Raw genomic sequence first — 19,439 nt, forward strand, 5'->3', positions numbered from 1 at the left:
CTCTGTATAGGCGTCAGCATATTCTCTCATGTAGAAGAATAAGCGAAAATGTCTTCTAGCCAAACAAAGGTTTTCAAAAGAAAGAAACTGCGCAAAACTCAATAAGGGGATATTTAAATTGTCAGCTGCTAATATATTCTGGGATAATCATGTTTTAAAATATTTTAACATCTGTTGAGCACTTCAGAGAAGCATTGAGCTAAGGTTTTTGTCTGCATGTTTCTTAACAGCCTTAAAATAGCAACGTTCCAAATAAATTTGGCTAGGCATATAATGTTGGAGTATTTGCATCAAGATGTAAATGCATAGGGCCAGCATTGTAAACATATTTAGGAGCCTTAATGGTTCAGGCTAATACCAACTGGGATTTTCAAAGCATGCAGTCATGTTACTGCTTGTGAAAACAGTGCTAGGGTATAATGCTCAAATTGAGGCTGTAAATGTGCCTTGGGACAAGATTGGATGACCAGTTGTCCTCTATTTCTAATCATTACGTTTAGGTTGGTGAAAACATAACTTCCATTCTGGCAGAATCCTTAAAGTCTGAAGTTTACATTCTAGAAATGCAGATGGGTCTCTTTCTTTCCAGCTTTCGGATGTTCACATGTGACTGCAGGGAGAGGGTACTTCTGTAAAAGCCTGTAGGAGGGTGGCAGAAAGTGTCCCACCGTGAAGGACACACCTGCCCTGGCTGGCCCAGGTCTGCCCAAGGAGACCTGAGGTAGATGCAACAGGGGCTGTATTCTCATAGCTCTTCTGCTCTCTTTCGTCGCCATTCATGGAGGTCTTGCTTCTAGGATTGAGGACCCGTAAGTCAGCTACTACCCTAGGGAGATGAGAGCAGTATTTTCAGCAGGAGAAAGGCAAGGTCATGGTGCCTTCACCACCATATTTTAAGAGACCTTCCCACCCATATCCCATGGGTGAGAATGGCAGGCATGTCAGACTCACTGCAAAGCAAGATACTGTACTATTTACCCTACTTTTACTGAATTCTGGTTTACACCAAAGTGAAGCCTTAAAGTCATACAACCATGATTAATAAAGGACATCATTTTGGTAAGAAGTTTGTGGTAGTCATTCTTCCGTTTTGTATCGTGTTTTTGAAGGTCAGTAAGTACAGGCTTGAGTAAAATTTTAAGTGAGTATAGTATTGGAGTCAATTTTAGAAAATGCGGTAACAGCTATTTGAAACTCTCTTGCCATGTCCTGTCATTTACTGTCACTTTTCTGACTAATTTTTGTTCCCTCTGACTGTTGCAGACCCTCAATAACTGAAATAAGCAGTTGTTTTTGAGGATCTGACAAAACATTTTCAGTATTCACAACTGCAGGGTTTGACTGCAGACATGTTTAGCAGCCTTGGTGTAGTAATTGTTTCCCTTTCTGTCAGTAGTTAGCACGGCTGGGTCCTGCCATGTGACGCCCAGCCAGGGACCGCAGGTAAACAGCTGTCTGTCCATAAGGTTGCATGATGAAGCCTGATTGCCAAGGAGTGATGAGTGTCTCCATTAAACAGGGACTGTATCCCCTTGTAATGCAAAACTGTCTTTAAGTTGCAATTCACATGCTTTGAGGAGTCTCACCAACACTAAGACCTACTTAAATGATCCTTTTAATTCAGCAGTTTTGAGTTCAGGTTAGTAATACAGTTGATCCAGTGTAACTGTAGGCTTCCTGCAAAAAGGAGTGCCCCACTGCCTCTTTCCTGCTCCCTTGTGTTAGATATAATAATCATGCAATTGCACAACTAGTCAGAGGCAGGAGAAAAATAACCCGCTCTGTGGCATCAGTAAGCTGAGCTGCTTCACAGTATAGTTTCATGACCTGACGTCATCAACTGAGTATCCAAAAGTAGAGCTAAGAAAAGGAAAGCAAACTGTAGTTTCACTGACAGCCCTGGTTAAACTGGATAAACCCAACCCTTAGGTTCGATTACTGTCATCCTTAACAAACCGCACCAGTGCCAGTAGCCCTGCTGATTAGTTGCCATAGAGTCATATACCAGAGATGATTGGGTTTCCTTCTGTCTGGAAGGCACCAGTGTGCTGATGCCACCCTGCAAGTCTTTTTCTGCTTAGTGGCAAACAATTTTTTATAAAACAATGTTAGATAAAATGAAGCGACCTGCTTTAGGAATAGGACAAGAGATACTGGTAATAGCAGATTTTTCCCCTGTGCAGCTGCTATGGAAACGGGCCCTTAAAGATCGTTTCAAATATGTGCGGAGACCCATTGATGACGATGAGCAAGTCCTGAGGAACAAATGCAAGTTTGGCCACAGGCGAGGACAGACCAGGAAATCTTCATCTGCTGAAAACAAACCGGAAGACATCCAGGTGCAGGTAAGGGTAAGATTTTTTTTTGGTGCTCAACTGAGTTCTGTGTCTTTTCACTCCTCCGTTGACAGGAAGGCCACTAGCCAGTAAAGGAGAGAATCGAGTGATCTCACCTCATTTAAACTTATTTTGTACAGAGTTTGTCCTAAAGCCAGACCTTTTAGCTTTTTTTTTTCATCCTGGAGAACTAAGTATCAACAGTGGAGCTGAACATGATACTGGAGGCCTTGCACAGTTGTTGTCAGTTGGACATGGAATTCTGTCTTTTTTTTTTTTAAATTCAATATACCCATTCTGGTTTAGGTTATACACCTCTGGTTAGAGTGAAGAACAATAGACGCTTATGTCCAAGAGCTGAAACCTCTGTACAAAAAAGAAGCAAAGTGATATTTGAGCTGGTAGCAAATGGCCATACCCTACTGTTACGTTGCACTTTGTTATATAAAAGATGTTTGAGTTGATGTGTGATATACACAGGAATGCTTATAAATGTATGCATGCAGTTGTTGTACTTCCCTTAAGTAAGATAATTCAGAGAGGTATCACTGTCCAGTGTTTGAAGCATACTAATTAATTTATACACTTTCATAGATACATTAAGGTTCCAGATATGCTTTGCCAATGTGGTAAAATGTAAACAATTGTAAGAATGTGATTAAAAACATGTGTAAGCAGATATTTGACTTTGGTTCACACATGTCCATCCTTCTGCTTACCAGACACTGTCTTTAGGGCAGCAAAAGTGACTTACTGGATGCACTTCTGCATAAATAGCCCTTGTGTTTGAAGGTAGCTGTAGTTTTCTACCCCAAAAGCAGATGCATGTTTTGGGCTTTTTTTTTTTCCAGAAGCTTCAAAAATTTCTGTTTATCCTCTTCTGATTAATGTATGCAGGAATAAACACTTCCCTCTTTTTGCCTGCTTTAGTTGAAAGGTTTGCAGAATGTGTGAAGAAAGAAACCTTTGCTTTGAGTGCAAAATAATAAACTGTCTTGAATGTGCTAAAGGAGAAATGACAGGCTCCTGGTTTTGTGCATGCATTAAGAGTTAGCCATCTTTTATCCGCTAATGCTTGGAAAGGGCAAATGTTGGTCTTGTTTGTCACATCAGCTAGTTGAGAAGGGCTTTGCAGCGATCCTGTAGGGACTGCACGCTCAACTTCATTTTTCTGTAGAGAAGGTGTAACTGTAGTGGGCTGTGTGTCTGTAAATTCAGAATCACTGCTCTTCTTCATTGCCAAAAGCCATCACTTGTCATTCCTTGTTTACTTTAGAAACTGAAGAAGGAATTATGTTCCTCCTTTTCTAAAGTCATAGGTATTTTCTGCTAGCCTTAATGTTATAAGCAAATAAAGAGTTAAACTGAAAGGAGGCGAAAGGATTCTGAGTCTCCCTGAAAAACTTTTACTTTCTTTCTCTTATTTTTCCTGTATCCTAAACAGCACAGAGATGTAAACTGTTCCCGTCTTCCCCACAAAGAGATGTAGCAGCTTCACTTCCCTGGCTATGGCAATGACTAATAAAAATGTCCCACTAGCCGAGGCTTTTTACAAGAACATGGTAATATAATCTCCAGGTGTATCTTGGGAAAACTCAAAATCCACTAAAAGGACATTAAGGAATTGGGGCTTTATTTAAACACCTGTCTATGACCAAATGGCTACCTATCCTCTTGCTTCAGGAAATGGGAGGTATGAGACATTTGGATTCTAGTTCTTTTACACACGTATTAATGTGAGCATCCTAATCCAATCCTTTCTGCATCCTTTTGACCTTTTTCTCTCTTCTGCAGTATATCTCAGGAGCTTGTGACAAAAAGGCAGCTTGTTTTTTAAAGGCATTGAGGTAAATTCTTGTTTGCTCCAGAAAGACTGGTGTTTTTTAAATCAAACTTTTATTATTTAAAAATAAATTCTTTGTTTTAAATTAAGTATGTACATTTTCAAATAAGACAAAATTCTATATATATAAAAAATAGAGATAGCCAATTAACATTTCTTTTATCACTGCAAGGAAAATGATTGTTACTGGTGACAACTGAAAATCTGGTCAGAGGAGTTTGAGTGGCCTCAAGAATGAAGAATTCCTTATTTTAAAAGGCTATTTTTTAGTTCTCTCCTGCGCATATGCTGATCTGTTCCTTTTGGTTTCTTTTCTTCAGATGTTAAGATAGGAGATCCTGGCTTCAGTCTAGATAGGATTGCTTTTCTGCAGTATATTGAAATAACTGAGCTTTATTGTCACAATTTTACTGGAGTATTGCTGTGCTGTCGCTAGCTTTCTTGCTTTAATGGTTAAAGTAGAGAGGATCTAGAATCTTCCCTAAATTAGCACGTGATAGGCTGATAGACTGGTTGAGTAACCAGCTTTCCAAATCCAGATTCTTCCTATTCACACCTGCAATCTTGAAGTTAAATAGAAAGTTTTAAAATCACATTTGAACTCATTCTCCAACAAAATTTAAAATACCTTGTAAAATGGTGTCCCACTGAGGTAACTTCCTTCCCTCAAAAGAAAGCCACTTATTAGTTACTTTCCTACTTACCTTAAAAATCAACCTGTCTGCAAATTAAAACTAAAAGGAGAAAATGAAAACATTCTAAATGAATCCTGCATTTAGGTGTGGCTGAGTTAATACTCATTCATCGCACTTTACTACATAAAAGGCAAATTTGAAAAACAGGAAGAAGGCCTGAAAATAATGGAAATTGAGTTATAAAGCAAGTTACACACAGAACATATTATGCTACAAGCGTGGTATTTTGTAATTTTTTCATAAAAGCAAAAACTTCTTTTGATGTTAGAATCTAATAAATCTTGAGGTCAGAAATCATTTGTGTAAAATTCAAGTGTTGTCAAACTTTCCTGCTCTATCAAAAACCTTCAGATTTTATTTGAATGTCACTATACTTAGAAATAATGAACAACATAAATCAGAATGGTTTTGCCCTTTAGATTTCAGCTAGGTTGACTGAAAAGAGCTACTCATCCACAAACATTTAAATTCACTCTTCTCTAATTCCACACTGGTTCTGCTAAAGACAAGTATTGCTATTCGACCTAATGTACCAGTAAGGTTCAATTGTTTGGCTCTGCTCTTGATGAATAAATGTGCACCACTTGCAGTCAGAACTAGAAATATGCAATGATGAAGTGAATCTATCCTGTCAGTTGTCAGCTAATCCATATTTAGATAGCACTATATACTGTCATATATTGTTTGTATTACCTAGCAAGAATGAAACCACGCAGAGACAAAATGAAATGAAGTTATTAGATAGAGAAGGCACAGAGCTGCTGCTGTATTAAAGCTACTGTGTATAGACAAGGAGTCCTGAAAATCATAGCAACTCTGGTCACTAATGTCAACCCTAGAACTCAGTATTCGTTTACTCTTTCATTGCAAGCAGCATAGTTTTACAACAGCCTAAGTGTTTTACATCATACTTACCATTGCCCATCCTCAAATACTTTGTTATGTTTCCACTGGACTTTAGTTAATGAGAAGTAAACTCTGGAACAGCAGTGGCTACTAAAGTCAGTAGATAACCATCATTAATTGGTATCTAAATGATGCTACCACAGACTTGGTACATTTCTGAAGTTCCGTTATTTGACTGAAGTTTTAAGATGTGTTTTATGGCTGGGTATGTGTATCCATTACATAGACTACTAGTTTAAACAAGCTATGTTAAAGAGCTTGAAGTGCAGAACTACCAGTACCTTTCTCCAGCCAGAAGTGCAGCTTAAAAAGGTGAAAAGCTTACAGATAGTGATTGCTCTAAGCAATCTGAAGTCTGCAAGAAAACTAATTCTGACCTTTTCTTGTGCTACTCGTATGTAATGGATGATTTACACAATGAAGTTTGTCCTTCCGTCACATTTTTTTTTTTCTTAATAGGTAAGTATGATAGCAACTCTTTCTTATACCACTGCTGTATTTCTATTGATAACTTGCCATTGATGCTTACAAAAATGACAATTGGTCTCATTTTGCTAATTGAATAATGTCATTAGCTAAACTAGCTTTCAAGGACAGAGCTGACTACATGAAAAGTCCATCAACTTGAGTGGTGTTTGCCTTGACAAGGGGGATGGAGATTAGCTGTAGTAAAGGTCACAACTTATTCTCCTTGGTGTTTGTTTCCAAGCAACCCTGTCAGTTTGTCTGTGGTTACAGCACACAAGTGGAGTTTAGTTTGCTTTCCTGCCGCTGCAAGTAAGACACTGAAGGTGGTGGCCTCTCTGGAAATGAGCCACTGTGCTCCACATCAGGTGGCTGAAGAAGTTCCTGCTCTACGGTCAGGAGGCTTGGAAGCAGAGCCACAGGAGAAGCCAGTAGTTTGTGTGTGCATATGTGAGAAAGCACAAGTATCTTGAGGCTGACAAAAATGGACCAACACTTGTTTTTGTGTAGAGGTCATGCTGAAGTGGGACATAAATCCATCCAACTTAGTGCAAGTTAACAGGTTAAGGAACAGCTGAATGGCTCACTTGGGGATGTGTGGATTACTAGAATGGTATTCACAGCCAGTAACCAAGACAAATGAGATACCAGAAAATACCAAACACTGATGCAGGGAGATTGCAGGTGACATGCGAGTAGCAAAACAGGACTCAATGACTGTGAGTGATCCGCTGGAGATTTACTCAGAATTGCCTTTGTGTTTTCCTGCTTTTTCTGCCTTGGTTATAAAGGCTTTTATAAACAGGTGAGAAGCAGGAAGCCTGAGGCTGCTAAGGGACAGGAGTGCTCACCTCTCCAGGTGCAGGAGTGCTTGCAGAATATAAGATCATACCAAAAAAATAGGCAAACTTTGCAAGGCTTTTCAGACAAGGAGGTCAGGCAATCACGTTACTGGGACCACTCTTCCAGGGCATCTGTCTCAGATCAGTGCATCAGTAAAGAGATTACAGAATAATACACTGAGGTGAACAGTAAAACGTTCCCAAGACCGGATGACATTCATGGAAAATTTTCAGAGGTGTCCAAGGATAGAATAGGTAATTTTGTAATTGTGATGTCCAATTTCTCTCATAAAATATGACACTAGAAAACTGGAGGTAGCTGATGTGATGCCAGTTTCTAGAGTTTCAGGAGAGCACTAGGGAACATACTGACTCAGAAACCTGCTGTCTTTACTGACCAAATTGGCAAGAACAGTAATGCACACCCAAGACATAGACACATTGGGAAGGAATCAACAAAGTTTATATAAACAGAAGTAATTCTTCATAAATTATTTAGTTCTTTGAAGTATTCAGGAACCCTGAGGACACTGGAAATCCAGCTGATACGGTTTACCTTCAAAAGAGTTTCTGCCACATGCCTTTCAAAGTCTCTTAGGAGATATAATGTGAGGGCATAAGCAGGAAGGTCCTTGCATAGATGAACAGTCAAAAGATAAAATAAAGATGTCTAGGCAGAAATAGTTGGTTTTTACAGTGCAAAAGATTATTAATACTTAGTTTATGCAGTTCAATATATTTCTAAATGATGTGGAAATAGGAGAATAGTTGGTTGGTCACATTTGGTGATGCTACTCAGGGTACTAAAGACAAAGACTGACTGAAGAATTGCAGAAGGACCCCATGCTACTGAGTGATAGAGCAAAAAACCAGCAGATAAAATTCAATAGTTATAGATGTAAATATAAGGCACAAGGAGAAAACTCTCTCCTAACACTATGTACAGTGATGGGCTCTGAGCTTACTATTACCTTTGACTAACAATATTTTTGTATTACACCTAAGAAAACTTGGCACAATAACAAGCAGCAGTCCGAAAAAAAGTATTTTGAATGCTCAGAATTATTTAAGAAATAAACAAAAGCTAGTGCATTATTCCATTGTATGCACTTGTGGCGACCCAGCATCTCAACTAGTATTCAAAGTTTTACTGTGCCTATTTCATAAAGGCTGTAGTGAAATTAGAAAATATGCAAAGACAATAACAAGGGTAATTGAAAGTATGGACCAGCTTTTGTTTCTGGAATGATTAAACAGCTTAGGACAGTCTTGGTTGGAAAAGTGGTGGCTAAGGACAGAATACGGCATATCTATAAAACTACAGTGGCAAGGAGATGGTGAATAGGTATTGAAGCCAATACAATAATTAGAAGGCAGAAGCAGCAGGAGAAAATTAAAAGAAGGTGGCATTTCTTCCAACAGCATAGTTAAACCGCTGAAATTAATGGAGGATGCTGTGGAAGGCACGATTTTATGAGTGTTGGAAAAGTGACTGAGAGAAGTAATGGAAGAAAAAAAAAATCTACTGAAGGCTATTATATATAAAGACATAACCCCAGTTCAGTGGAATCTTGACAGAGTCAGAGCAGGTACTGCTACACAGTCATCCTTACTCTCTATTTTTCCCAGCATCCCTCTCAGCCAGGTAGAAGAGGGTATGAAACTAAATCAGCTGACCCACCACCTCTGTTGCTGTGCAGTGAGGAGCAGGAGAGGAATGTCTCCTCAAGCTGGACACAAACAAACATTACTGTTGAAATACAATTAAGACTAAAATCCTCTATTAGAGAGAGTGCAGACTGTGCTAACACAGCCAGGGCCAGGGCAGTATCTGCAGGGATCACAGTAGGTAACTGCCCTGCATGCAGGGCTCACTTTCTTCGGTGGTACTGATGGCCACTGAAATCCATGGATACAATAGTAGGAGAGAGAGAGTTTTTAATTGTGTACCTCTTGCAACCATTCTTGGAATACCACATGCACTAATTTAAAAAGGATGTTAATTAAACTGGAAAGTTTAAGTGCACATACAGAGCACTGCAAAGCAGTTCTGGATAATATATGTTCTGCAGCTCTGTGTCCTAAATGTTGTTGGGAACAGGATGAAGTAACTCTGATGTTGACCCACAGGACACCACTGACATAGATCACAGCTGCATCAGTGATAATATGTACAGGAAAATCAAGTGTAAATGCAGCCTGAGAGTGGTAACTGTACTACAAGTGCACCTCTGTGTTGCCTCAGCTTGCTTCAATGGACAAATTCACTGCATCCTCTGATAGAAACGAAATAACCCCAGGCTACTGCTACAGAGGTACTGCTTTGGATAGCCGCTACTCTTCTTCATAATTACTGTTTTGGAATTACAGCAGGGACAATAACAATAATTTTGAGGAAGACTGTTAACTATCTTCAAGTACAAAAGAACTCTTTGAAAACACTAACAGTCAAAATTCTCAAATAATACTTTCCATTAAGAGTTTTCTTAGTTCAGCTGGTTTCCTTGGGGGTAAATATGTCAGTTGCGTAAGTGTGAAAGTTAGTTGTCCTGCTTTTAGGACCTGTATGAGTAAGAAGGAAATACTATTTCTCTTGGTAATACAGAGCTAATATTGCTAAACACCGAGTCATTATTAGAACTGCCTACCTATTTCCAGTAAACCACAATTAGGCAAGCCAGACACAAGCATATGAATTTCATGAATATCCTCAAATATGTGATTTGAGCTCGGGAGTCTTTGCTGATAGCTGTAGTATTATGTGAAAACAGATCTTAATATAACTATTAGAATATGAGGATGAGTTCCGAGAGCTGGTGCTGAAACCACACTACAGGTACTTTCTGCTGAGCTTGACTACACTCGAATCATGAGCCGCATCAGACAAAAAGACTTGCTGATTGCTACAGTTCTGTCCTTCATTTCTTGATAGGAAGAATCTGTTCATCTTGAAGGCAGTGCAATGGATGTACACGTTAAGTGGCTTCAGCAAGAATATCTGAAAACTCAGAGGAACTGGAAAGAAGTGGAAAACAGAATGAATGTGACAATAGAAGTACGGAGGAAGATGATCAGCGATAAGGCACCTTTGAAAGACATTCTTAGTCTATTTCCTTTCTTAAGATGTCCTTACCAGGTAACAGAACTATTTTTAATAGTGACAGCTATGTTATAGATGTGATACAACCATAGGCACCTATTTTAGTGGATGTTTCCAGTGAAGTATCAATCAACATTTTTCTGTTTAATATCATTTGTATTTCTGCTGGCAACTCCACTTTAAAAGATTCACCAGTCCTGTGCTCAACATGCCACTCGCAACACCAGTGGGTTTTCTGAAGTATTTTGGTGTTACTTGGTATATTTCTTCCCTGCTTTGTAAAGAAATGAAACCACCCCCTCCAGTTTATAATCTTATTTTATTGAGCTAGTCTTATCCTGTCTCCAAAGTGTGCACCTCATGTGTTGTTTTCAGTTTGGGTTTTGAGGATTGCAGTAATATCAAATTTATCTTTTTCTTTTAGCTTTTTAGGGAGTTCCAGCTTCTCACACACATGGACATTTATAAGAAAACAGTTGAGATTTTGGAGATTTATTCAGAAAACATATTATCTTTGTATGCGGTGAGGAATAATCCAATTAACGTTATGCTGCAAGAAAATCTGAAGCGGCACACAGAGGAAGACATTCTGAAATGTCAGTACAAATCTTCTATGCTCTGAATATCAGAGTTTTGTTGTAGCTAATTGTTCTTACTTACGTAACTAAATTAGCTCTAATTTTACTGCAAAAACATTTTAAAATGTCACAGTTGCTTGAAAAATATATAGTGATGGGGAAGCATTAAGAGTAAAAGCTAATAAATTAGCAGGAAGATTAAGTCTGTCAGGTATTGACACTTTATTTTTCCTATTGAATAAGATATCAGGTTTGGTAAAGTTAGTAAGTGCCTTAAAATAAGATGAGCAGAATTATGTATTTCTTGATATGTGAAAGACTTCTTCTTATTTTCTAAAAATATACGCGGAAAACTGGTTTAGAAAGAGAAATAGTCCCATAAAAAAAAAGACAACTTCCTTTAGAAAGAGAGGTACTGTTTCTGCAGTTGAAGTCTTTATCCCAGTGAAATAATGGCAAAAGTAGTTACTGATACCTGTATTTCAAGAACCTGGTCTCTGCAGAGAGAAATTGCAGGAAGAAGTGTGCAAACTGGTACCACAGTCATGCAAAGAGATGCAGGTACCCTGATGTATTTTGCTCCCTGGCTGTGAGGGAGAAAGCATCTGCTGCCACTCAACTTCTTCCAGTCTGAGAAGTCTAGGAGTGCAGTTCTGCAGGGACAAAACACTGAAGGAATTACTCATAATCTTCATTCTTCCCAAACTGCAGCTGCAGATGCCTATGCCTGGGTTTAGCTCTGTGAGAAGTGTTCCTTTGATTGTCATTTTCTATCAAACAGGCATAATGCCAGGATGGCAAATCAGAGGCGACACAATATGAACATGTGTGTTTCCTATAGCAGTTTCTCTCAGCTTCCTAAAGAAGTAAGCAGAGTAGCTTAACATAGTGGGTTTTTCTTCCTTTAACTTTAACAACACAAGTAATTCCCCCTATGCTTACACAATATGCCCACAGAGATTTTAACTCATACTTTAGTAAAGTCCCAATGCCTTTACTTTCCTGGTTTTTCTTACAAAGAACCTGACCTGGCACCTAGATAATAAATGCCTGACAGAACAGTTCCAGTGCAACACACACCACCAGAACTCTGACCTCCAAAAAAGATGTTACAGCGATTAATAGCTGAACTGGAGGAGTAGTGGGTACCACAACCCAGGAGGTTCAGCAGCATCAGCTTGTACTGCAGCCGTCAAAGTGGAGTCTTCTGGCAACAGAGCTCCCCAGAGATATCTGATTTACTGGGGAAAGAGAAGTCTGGGCAGGGGTGGTGGGGGCAGGAGGGTTACTCAGCTCACAAACTCCACTAGAAGCAAACGAAAGCGATGCTTACTTAATGTGAGAGAAACTTAATCATAATATTGAGCAGTAGAGTGTCATGAATGATTTGAATACTACTGCCCATTGCCAGCTGAGGCCCATAAACCTTCACTGTGGTACAAACTACTCTTCAAAATGCACTGAACAACGGTTCCACTGCTGAGCTGTTCACTGTTTCGTAGGCTGCAATTTGCTTTTACAGGACATTTTAATTTGTGATTTAGCAGAAATCCTTGCCTTTGACAGATATGAAAATGACTGCTGCATGTTTGCTCCTGCCAGTTGTCTTTGGAGATGATTCCAGTCTGTTTGCTGCAGTGAATGAGGAGGTAGGAGACAAAGCACTAGCAGTCTTGGTCTCTCTTCCTTCTATGAGCGGCCCAGGTGCATCACTTGGCCTGTTAGTGGCTCAGCTTAGTTCCTGGAAAAGGATGACATTAGCCTGCCTTTTGGGTAGAAGGCAAATATTCATAGAAATACTAGCTAAATTCAAAGCAGTGGTATTATGCTTACTTACTTCTTTGACCTGTTCACCAAAGTGATGCTGTGATGTCATTTGAAATACTCCATTTTTAATTTAGGTGAAGGTGGCGACACCAGTGTTGGAAGTAAAAAATCCCTTCAATGTGAATTCATGCAAGTTTGCGCTGTACATAGAAAGAGAAGAGCTTGCCCAGCTCGATGACTGCACCATGGCCCTAGCAGCACTGGTGGCTTCATTTCATGTGTTTGATATCCCATGCCCCAAGAGAATCCACAGGACACTCAGCTTCCTGGAGTCCCTGGTCTTTGAGGTGAGGAGCCCCGCATCCCTGCCCGCCCAGGTAAACAGAGGTCTGGAGGTACCCAAGTATCCCAGTGTGTGATGGTGCACACAGCACTCCCCTCAGGAGTATTCGACATTTTGTCAGAATAAATCCCTTTGTTGTGAAGATAAATCAGTGCCATTCTCTCTGGTGGAAGTGTATGTATATTTATAACTCCGTTGTGTTTAATAATGCCCTTTTTAAAATGGTATTGGCTACTTTTTTAAAAATTATACACCTAAGCATTTATTTTAAATGGAAATTCTAGAGCAGTCTAGAGGCATTAGAAGCAATAAATTTTTCTAGATTGCTACATGTGTTGTGTATTATTTTTCCATATGGAGCATTTAAAAGATTCAGATAGCCTTTTGACTGTCCGAATTAAAAAAACACACTTGAGAGTTAATGTGAGCACTTCACTGCTTCAGATGCTACTACATTTCATATTTTGAAGTGGCACAAACTGAAGAGCTACTTGTTAGCATAATTTCATTATATTATGGTCACTGAAAGCCTACTGTAATAATCTTTGTGTTTTAAAATGGTGGACCTGATTTATAATTTGCAGGATGATGAATTTTCACTATTTTCTCCACGCATGAAACGTGGGGTTTTGTTTGTTTGTTTATTTTAAAATATTAATCCTGAATTTGCTATATAGGGATTCTGAGATGAGCTCTCAAAGTAGCAAGAATGACTTACCTGGGATGCTGCCACGTGCATTTGTAACTACAGCTTTGGGGAAGGGGAGAGGACTCCTCATTTGCTTTTTGAATCTGTTCCCCAGAACAAATCAGCTTTCTCCACATGGTGACCCTCCTATCTGCCCACACTGAGTGGAGGCCCCCTCCTCTCTCCACAGCCTCCTCCTCAACACGTTTCCTCTGGAAATCCTAGGGATTACTGCCTGACAGTGCGCAACTTTGGACAAGCACCTAGTAATGGGCAGTAGCAGCAGATAGCAAACAACACCCATTATATTAGAAATTAAAACATCTCTTTATTAAAACCCTGTGTTCTAACAAAGAGATCAGTCTTCCACCAGTTCTAAAACGGCCCATGTAGCCAAAGCAGTGTTGGTGGTCAGCATGATTCTTTAAACACTCACACGCATAGCTTGGAAGGGCACAGAAGTTTTGTTAAAGCCTGGCTGGGCAGCGCTGACTCTAATGCAGAGGTTACAGTGTAAGACCCTGCAGAAGGAGGGGTGACCACTGCAGTTAACGGACAGACTCCCTTGCTGAAGTCTTGAGATTTTTTCATGTCGCTGCCATGCAAAGCAAGGGACAATCTTTACCTGTGTGACAACTGGGCTACCTCTGACACAACATACAAAACCAACTGCTGGTTTAAAGATTCAGTATGTCTCCTGAGTGTTCTTAGTTTCCGAGTGAATTTGCTGGGTGTAGTTTTCGCAAGAGAAGCGGCAACACTCTGGTACCTCATCATATGGGATACAAAAGTAAGGATTATGAATGTCCTCACTGAGTGACAGCTGTATGAAGAAAAAATTGGGCTCTGCATCATCTAAGCGAGGTTTATTCTACATCTTGTAAACAGTATTAATTAACACATTTCCTAAACCACAGTACTTTGTAAGTAGGTACATCAAAATTCAGGCAGCTACTAACATCCCCAAATAGTATCTGCCAAGATGGAAATCTCTTCACTGGTTCTTGCTGCAGGCTAGAGGGCTGGCACACAAGAGAGAAACAGAGGGTGAGGGAAAAGAAACTACATGAAATGACAGAAGGAAAGAAAACAGAAGAATTTGACATTTTACTGATCTGCATGGGCAATTTCAGCTCCTGTCAGTGACAAAATCCAGGTCCATAAATGGGGATTCCGATTGTGACAGCAGGTGGCCTGTGGGCCTGAGGCGTAAGTGTTCTGAGAGAGGGCAGAGAGCAGTAGCCAAGATGGTCTTTTAAACTCATGGCCACATTGAGCCACAGTGAGGAATTATTCCACAGCACCCTGGCGAACAGCTGAGTTCACCTGAGAATCCTGGGCACACACAAATGTAACAGACAGCTCCAGTTCAGGTTTTATTTGTATTGTAGTACAATAAGAGTGCAATTTGAATGTACAAATATTGAACAAAATGTAAAAATATTATTTACGCAAGGCTATGGAAGGAAATTAATAGAGCAATGCAACTTACTTCATACTGACCCTGTTTCACCTCATATTATGGCAGACACCAGTCACCTACATGATCTGGAAGGGCACAGAGACTTCTTGAAATCCTAAGGAACTCCAGCCAAAGAACAGCCTAGCAAAATCAGTGGGAAGATGTGAAATTCTCCCAGCTCTGTGCAACAGAAATGCTCTGTTCTCAGCTTTAGAGGCTGAGCTGAGCAACTGCCCACTGCAGCTCTAAGGAGAGGGCTGCCAAAAATCTTGATCCAATTCTGTACTTGTAAAAGTGACATTCTGCAACAGTCCTCTGTATACAGGTAGCTAGGCTTTCTCCCATTCAAAGTGCATCTGGTTTACATCTTACATATATATATATATATACCAAGTATAATGACTTTCCCTGACAAATCATGATAATAATCCTCCAAGAAAGAAGGTTGCCTCACCTGAGTACCTGCTGGTGGCAACCGCAGCCTTGCTAATGACCTGGTGACACTCATGCATTTTGCACCTAGGATATGCCAATGCACCATATGCCATTAAGTATCCTTTTCCTCCGAGCTTTGTCTTTCCCCCAGTGCCTTATTCATTTACAAATCAGACTTTCCAACTAGGAAATGGTGGGTGAAATAATTCTCCCACCATTGGGAAAATAAACCTATGTCGAATATGAAGCCAGAGTAGCAGTCATAGCTTTAGCACATTGTTTTTCTCCACTGTCGTGGTAACTATACTGGAGACTGGCATGTGCAGATAGGACTGAATATATTTTATTTTTTCTAATATCCTGACCTCAAAATGCATGTGTTTTCCTTCATGTGCAGAAGGACTGTAGCAGGCTCCCGTGGCTGGGGCTCTATTGTGCAGCATAAAGAAAAAGCCTTCTATGAAGTCAACCTTTATTTTTCAGTTGCAGCCTTCTCTATTCTGATCTTTTGGTAAGGTACATTAAAGATGCTGGTGGAAAAACTCACATAACATTTTTGTAATCGTGCAAAAGTAAAAACATTCAGTTATCAAAAAAGCATTGTAATTTCAACCCCAACAAGGTTTGTTTTGTTTTGTTACAAGCAAACGGACAGTTTTATAATCTGTAAAGTTATATGCTGTAGCATAAAGTGTCACATGTGTAACATTAAGTGTTTCATTTTTAAACTATGGCACAAATACATTTAGCCATAACAGTCTTATCTGGCTACCTGTAGCCTAATTTTTGGCTAATCAGTTTTTATTTTGATAGTATGAAGTAAAAGCTTCTGAAAAGTAAAATGGGTACATGAAGGAGAATTCAAGAATTCTTAGAAAATATTAATGTTCCCTTATATAATACAGCATAAATAATTAATGAAGGTTTTCATGATGTCCAGAGAAAGTTAGGGATCCTAACCATCCACGGAGAATTAGCGCCATTAGTTTGGTAAATAAGACTAGGTGACTCGGTTGTTACACAGCACCTTCTCAAAAGCTTGAACACTTCCCAGAAGGATTCAGATGTGTACTGGCTCCAGGAGAATATAAATAGTCCACCAGTGCTGAATGCACATTTCTTACTTTCCGAGAGTCCCTGCTCAACAGTTCTGGCGAGTCTTTGTGCTTTGAATAAAACATGAGCTCCAGTGGAGAAAGCTGGCTTGTACACATTATCTTCAAAGTTCATTGTGTGAGTTTTTCTCTGCAGCTTTGAACATCAGAATGGAATTAAAGATTTTTAGGGCTGGTCCCAGTTTAATGCTCATTATTTTGACTATGTCCGATTGGGTCATTAGCAGAAATGCTTCTCCATCAATTTGCTTTAAAAGAAAAAACACACAAAGCTATTAATAGGTCTGACAGCGCAGCAGATGTTTCAGAAACATGAAAACTCCTGGCAATTTTAGGCAGTGTAAAGGAATAACTGAATACCAACCACTTTCTAATGCTTTCAGGATAGCTTTGATTTCAACCTTTTAGACAGATCAGTTAGTCCCAAAGAACAGGAGGATGATGATCTTTCTGCTTGAAAACAACTGTCCGGCTAATTTTCAGCTAACCAGTTCTTATTTTCATACTGACAGTGTAAGGTAAAAGCTATTGAAAAGTAAAATGGGTAAAAAGTAGAATTCAACAGCACTGCAGGAGAGTAATGCTTTATAACATCTTAGTTACTCCTTTTATGCAAGGGTTCGTAAGAAAGCTTCGGGATTTTCCCCTCCAGCTGAAGAAGCGGAAACCCCTTCGGGCATCCCCCTGTTCATTCAATAGCAAAATGAATTTGGTCCCAGACGTAATCAGGGCCTAGGCTATATAAAACTTCCTCTTAGACACAAACACAACATTTGAAAACACTGATTTTTTTTTTCTGCTAGCCTTGTGGTGTTGCCATTTTTATAAATGTTACAAGTGAATGTTTTCCTGTAAGTAAACTGCTCTGTCAGCAGGAGTGCTAAATCCAAACGTGAAGAGCCACAAGGCAAGGCCCTCACTACCAAGGGCTCCAATGGGGCCAGCACTTCTTGTGTAAACTTCAGGTCACTCAGGTATCTGCTCCAAGCTTTCAGTGTAACAGATGCAGCACAGCTAGGCCTAAAAGCCAACTGTGGTCAAATCAGGAGTGCTGCTTAGGATTAGAGATACTAATTTGAGATAAAAATAGTGTAGTTAAGTTTCTGTAAGACTAGAAGACAAGCTTTCTGAATCAGACACGCTGCAAAGGAAGCCTGCAAGGTACACCCCAGCACTGCAAGGCAAGAAACATGGCAGTGAGAACAGCATCACGCACTTACCACAAATACTTTCTACTCATTTCACACACAAAGCAAGGCTGGGTGGGCTCAGAACCAGGAGTGTGGGAATGTGGGGGTGACCAGCTTTTTGCAACATCTTAATATAAGCAGGATGAGGGTTCATTTCCACAGCAGAAGTTTGAACCAGCACCTTCCACCTACTGAAAGACCTACTGATGCCAGCCAGTCCTTGGTGGTTAGCCTCACTGGGAGAGGTTTAATCTACTACTCACAAAGACTGAGAGGCTGAATCCTAAAGAGATAGGCCAGGGATTTGCAACTTGGAAGACACAATAACTGGTTGAGAAAGAAGCCTCTGCGTGTTGGGTTCTTCAACATCTTTAACAGAATTTTCTTAAACCTCTGAGAATGAAAGCATTTAGGATTCATCCATTTCTGTGGCACTCTCCACCTGCTGACTTGATGAACAATATGCCAGCTTTTATTGATGTTAAAACCCATTGGTGAGACACCCTAAGAAGACACAGGGGATGATCTAGGCCTGCATATCTCCTGCAACTGTAAAATGCCTAACATCTAGGCAAGTGAAAAATGCCCAGAAGGTTCAGCCTGTAATAGTCATTACACACAGTCTGAAAACTTTTGTGGTAGGAGATTAGCAGGGCCATCTATATGCATTTTCCTCAGTAGGTGCCTTCTCAAGTCTAAGTACCACAATTATTCTTTACTTGAAAGGCTGCCTGACTTGGCATATTATAGTATCAGACTCTGCCCATTCAGGTGGTCTGGCTGGGATAAGCACCTGAACTATTCACTCTAGCAATCTGTGATCAAACAGCCTTGAAACTAAGCATTAACAGGAGTAACAAACCTCTGAGCCACAAAGAAAAAACCAACCTAGCTTATAAAGGCTTATTGTACCTAAAAGCCCTATCAGTTCCTAATGACAACTTTGGCACAACAATCTTCTCAGACAGCAGAAATGCAAGCCTGGAATGCTCACGCAGTGAGTACACACTCCTTTGAACCTCCTCAGAAGCCTTCAGATCTTCTCTCTTCCCACTCACTCAAATCACATTCATAAACTGGCTGTATCAGGAGGAAGAGCATCAAGAGCCAAGTGTCATCAGACAAGATGCAAAGAGTTTTAAGAGGTGGTTATCTTATACCACTGTTCTGCTTTATTTTACTTATTAACCCTGCAGAACCAAAGTAACATACTTACAGACTTCTCAGACCAGATTGAGAACAGTAGTAAACCACAGAGTTCCTTCTCTTCTATCACTAGTTCTAAGGAACTGCAGTTGCCAAGGCCAGAAAAACATGAGAGATCTGACAGACACTTAGCTACTTCTATCTTCTTTACTTCCATCCCCCTCCACGACCTGCAAACCAATCTAATTTGTGTCTGACTTTAAACATACACTTCATCCCACTACTTTATATGTATTTTTAATGATGACGTAAAGTTAATCTTTCCACCAAGCTTTGTATTCTGTATCTTTTTGAAACAAAATTCACCCACCTCATCTTTGAACACCTTGCCATGTTCTTCACATCCTGGTAAACTCCGTATAAATTCAGAGACCTGCCACCAAAGTATACAACAAAAGATTTAGTAAGACCAGTGTTTTCTCAAAATATTCTTAAAGGCTGACAGTCATTAAGGCAAAGTTTTTTAGA

The 19,439-nt window shown here is 39.8% G+C and overlaps 2 protein-coding genes across 7 annotated transcripts in view; one reads left to right on the forward strand and one right to left on the reverse strand.

Moving 5' to 3' along the window:
• SAMD3 (sterile alpha motif domain containing 3) overlaps positions 1 to 12,951 on the forward strand; it is a gene marked incomplete at both ends in the record, with an annotated part of 33,027 nt that extends 20,076 nt beyond the window's left edge. The window contains 5 exons of the mRNA XM_082048186.1: positions 2,184 to 2,351; positions 10,020 to 10,223; positions 10,612 to 10,783; positions 12,332 to 12,414; positions 12,667 to 12,951. Coding sequence (XP_081904312.1) covers positions 2,184 to 2,351; positions 10,020 to 10,223; positions 10,612 to 10,783; positions 12,332 to 12,414; positions 12,667 to 12,951 — 912 coding nt within the window. The remainder of the gene's footprint in view (positions 1 to 2,183; positions 2,352 to 10,019; positions 10,224 to 10,611; positions 10,784 to 12,331; positions 12,415 to 12,666) is intronic.
• A 1,975-nt stretch (positions 12,952 to 14,926) lies between these two features.
• Positions 14,927 to 19,439, reverse strand: part of L3MBTL3 (L3MBTL histone methyl-lysine binding protein 3) — a 79,654-nt gene continuing 75,141 nt past the window's right edge. For all 6 annotated transcript variants that reach the window (XM_082048831.1, XM_082048828.1, XM_082048830.1 and 3 more), the window contains 2 exons: positions 19,282 to 19,344; positions 14,927 to 16,823 (listed from right to left, as the gene is read on the reverse strand). In XM_082048831.1, coding sequence (XP_081904957.1) covers positions 16,680 to 16,823; positions 19,282 to 19,344 — 207 coding nt within the window. In that variant the 3' untranslated portion in view covers positions 14,927 to 16,679. The remainder of the gene's footprint in view (positions 16,824 to 19,281; positions 19,345 to 19,439) is intronic.

This window comes from Streptopelia decaocto (genome assembly GCF_964273445.1).
Source record: "Streptopelia decaocto genome assembly, chromosome: 3".
NCBI lineage: Eukaryota > Metazoa > Chordata > Aves > Columbiformes > Columbidae > Streptopelia > Streptopelia decaocto.